The sequence below is a fragment of the Limulus polyphemus genome, unplaced genomic scaffold, assembly GCF_000517525.1.
Source record: "Limulus polyphemus unplaced genomic scaffold, Limulus_polyphemus-2.1.2 Scaffold3884, whole genome shotgun sequence".
NCBI classification, from domain to species: Eukaryota; Metazoa; Arthropoda; class Merostomata; order Xiphosura; family Limulidae; genus Limulus; species Limulus polyphemus.
Window position 1 is genome coordinate 66031 of NW_013669494.1, and position 4185 is coordinate 70215.

A 4185-nucleotide genomic window follows, 5' to 3' on the forward strand; every position below is an offset into this window, starting at 1 on the left:
CATAAACCATTGCACATAGATAAAAAAAAACAACACTAGGCAAAACATAATAGACTGATAAACACACAAAAATCTGAAAAAACCAATGCTAAAAAAATAAGGAAAACTGAGAAGGAAGTATCCACAAACCACCACTTGGTCTTTTAAGGGTTAAAGATATAACATGTTCAACATGCAAAGATATACAAAGATATGTGTACAATTCACTATCTAACTAAAATTCATTATTCAGTGAATTTCTATAAAACTTTCAAGTGTAACTGGTACTCGCCCCACAAATGGAATTCTTTTCTCTATAATTTTTCGTGCTGCTAAACACTTGAGATTGATATACTGAAGTGGGCTAATTGTGGCTTCTGAATTTCCTGCTAACATTCTGTATGGCTGGTTACCATTGCTGTTTCTGTGGTCTAAGTGGGCTCCATGTTTCAACAAAACACCAATAACTTGAGGGTTGAAATTGACACGAAGTGAAGCGAAATGGAGTGGTGTACTCATGTTTTGATTTGTAGCCTCAACATTAGCACCACATTCTAAAAGTAAGTGAGCAACACTAGGACTAGGAAATAGAGAAGTAGTATGTGGCTCTTCAAAGAAACTATTTGATCTAAAGGTATTTGACTTAGAAACTACTAAATGAAGAAGGCTATCACCTGCAGAATTACAAGGGTTCATTCTAAGTATTCCACAGATAACTTTTTTCATCTCCATATCTTGTTCTTCAGTTTTTGGAATTACATGAAGAATGTAAAACAAATGAGTGATGATTTTCAGGATTTTGTCAAATCCATCTTGCTGCCGTTTAAAGACAGGTCTTATACTTAAAAGTTTCATAGTGTTGTCAAACTGTGAGAAAAGCAACTTGACCGTCTGAATGACGTCCCAGTACTGCAGCTCTTCCCTCAAGATACCAACTTCATGTTTTTCATACAAATCAAGTAACAACTGAACCAAAGCTTGAGATGCAAAACAAGTTTCTGGATGCAAAAGACTGTCCTTCTGGATCCTTAACTCCAAAGCATATCGCCAAAGGTCTATGCACCGCTGATATTTGAGACTATCAGCATAAGCAGCACCACGATGCATTATACGAAAAATTAAATCTTTATGAGACAATCCTAAAATTCTTTCACATATTACAAGTGACTGCATTCGTCGGGCATCCACATCTAGTACAAGATTTTCATAATCTTCCAAAGTCTGGAACTGTACTTCAACCATATAAGAAGGCTTTCCCACAACAGACTGTGGCTGTGGATTTGGGAGACGGTGATACTGTCGATATTCAAATCCTTTACGCCAGTAATACAGAGCATTCTGTGTGTCATTGTGGTCATCAATAAAGGTTGTGCCCATAAGTTCGTATGCATCGGCAATACGTTCGTGAGAATAGCCTCCGTGCTTAATTAAATATTCAAATATTTGTCTTGCACCTTTTAAACAAGCTGTCTGAAGAGCATCATCGCCATACCTACTCTTAATCAGTGGGTTAGCTCCATGGGCAAGAAGAAGTGTAGTTGTTTCAAACCTATGCTCTTGAATAGCATAGTGTAATGCAGTCTTGAACTGAATATCCTGAGCATTTACATCAGCCCCGTGCTTTAGAAGATATTTACATAATGGAACACTCTGCACAGAATTTATTAAACACGTACCACCATTGTAATTAGGTTTCTGAATATCAGCATTGTTTTCAACTAAATATTTCACTATTTCAAAATGCGTCATGAAGCAAGCAGATCGTACTGGGGTTGAGCCAGTATCAGAAAGACTATTGACATTAGCTCCATGCTCGACTAAACAGCGAACAACAGATAGTTTTCCTGCAACTGCGGCGCACCACAGCGGTGTAACTACATGAACTGAATGATCATCAGAAACTTCGTAAACACCTCGTTGCTCAACATCGGCATCACAAACTTGAATAAGGTATTCTACAATTTCAACGTTACCTTTCTTACACCCAAGAAACAGAGGAGCACATCCTTCTTTCTTTCGGGAAACAATTAATTTTCTTTCAATTCTCGGAAGCCGTTCAAGTATATTTCGCACATTGTATGACAGCTGAGCGCCTGGTGCGGCTCGTCGACATTCCACGTATAGATCACTAAAAATCACATCGAGCTGATTACTCTGTTCGGATTTTGGAGTATACCACATTTTCGAATTATCACTAGAAAGTCAAATCAACTATACTATTCTCAGGCTTAAAGCCGAACAAAATAACAAACTACACTTATCACAGCTGATTTTCTACCCGGAACGTAGAAACGCCAAGGTCTCATTTCTAAACGCTGATAGGTACAAAAATGCCACGTGATATAACGAAATAAACGTCATGAATAGCGTCAGCATTGCAGCTGCTGGCGCTCTCTACTAAAATATATTTTGGCCTTGGCCGACTTTAATGTGCCATACGGGTAACTTAACCTAAAAATTCTTGTGTGCTTTCAAATACTCCAGTGACTTAGTCGCTGTTCTAACGAAAGAACCTTTTATGTCACATCATTTACTATTTTGGGCACAAAGAAGTAATGGAATAATTAACTGTGCTGGATTTAAAACTGTTTTAAATTCTCTAAAGTACAGAATAGTGATTCTCGGATTTGTGACCCAAAACGAATAAACCTAATTGTAACGTAAATTGTATTACTTGACGGAAATAACAAAATATTAAAACACGTCCTGCTAAGAAATGCAGATTTCATCAACAGCCAAGCCTAGATTAACAAAAATATCATCACTAAATTGAGTTTTATTTCCATTTTAGTGTAAAAACTGACTTGGTATGGATTTCAGTTAGACATATGTAGACCAGAATATCCTTTTTTTTTATTTGTTTTTATACCTATGCCTCCCAGTGGCACAGCGGCATGTCTGCAGACTTACAACGCTAGAATCCGCGTTTTGATACCCGTGGTGTGCAGAGCACAGATAGCCCATTGTGTAGCTTTGTGCTTAATTACAAACAAACATTTTATACCTATACTTTAAAACATCTTTCTGCTTCCTGTCCTATGTTGCGTTTCCAATAATTTATAACACTCGTGTTGTTTGGATAAACTCATACTATATATTGTATGATAATAACATTAGAATTTCCACCTTCGTCACACTATGTCTTTAATACAGGTTTCTGGAATGCTTTAATATACTTATAACCAAACTAATGAACAGTATTGTGTAAATCAGTTATTTAAATCTTAAGCTATATAATTTGTTTGAAATTAAGCACAATGCTACACAGTGGGCTATATGTGCTCTGCCCACCACGGCTTCTAGTGTTGTAAGTCCGCAGACATACCACTGTGCCGGCAAATCTATATAGAAAAACAACAAAATGTTAGTGAAAAAATTTGCTTTCTCTATATTTCTAAACTCATTAAAGGCTGTTTTGAATGATATCTACTAAAGACCGCCATACGAACTACAAATATTAAATTCAAACATAATACTCATGTTGCTTGAGTTCCTAAAATTTTCTTTTTCGACATTTTTGTTGTAGTTGTTATTTGTTTCTTTGTAGTTAAGCACAAAGCTACACAATGGGCTATAGTTGCTGTCCCTACCACGTGTATCGAAACCCGAATTTTAGCGTTGTAAGTCCGCAAAATTACTGCTGAGCCATTAGAAGGCTTTTTTTCGATAGAAATTTGTGAATAAAAAACCAAAACAAAGAGAGAGCATAAAATTGTAATTACCAGAACAGGAATGTCTTCTTGAGAAAAAAGAAATAATACACTGTTACGTCTCGGTTCGTTAGTTAATTTTCTGTAAATTCGTTCCGACGAAACTTTAGCGACACAGGTCCTTTCTTAAATAAAACTGGTTTATTCTTTCCGAATACAACTTTACGATACACTTAATTTCAACAGTCGCTCTATAACAACGCTATAACTCACGTCTCACGTGGACAACAATATTTTATCCGCATACAGTTCAATTACTCATTACCTCTCCGTCGCTTTGTGGCTGGTCTTATATATACAAGACTACACTATATCTAGAAAGATCACGAGATTTAAGGAAAAGACGTGAAAGTTCGAGAATGACGTGGCGTGATACTAGTCACGTGACCTCGATGTCGTAACAGTATGCTAGCATAACCTAATGTTTAATGATTATTTAGTTTTATAACAAGAGTGTTAAAAGTTAATTAATTTAAAAGCGAGTCTCCCAGTAGCA

General features: G+C 36.4%; 1 protein-coding gene across 1 annotated transcript; it reads right to left on the bottom strand.

Annotated features, from left to right (window-relative positions):
- Positions 1-32: 32 nt before the first annotated feature.
- On the bottom strand, positions 33-2278 carry LOC106470217 (protein fem-1 homolog C-like). The gene has a single exon (XM_013930756.2). It carries the CDS (start codon positions 2158-2160, stop codon positions 229-231), a length of 1932 nt encoding a protein of 643 aa, XP_013786210.1. The 5' UTR covers positions 2161-2278; the 3' UTR covers positions 33-228.
- Between the last annotated feature and the right edge of the window lie 1907 nt (positions 2279-4185).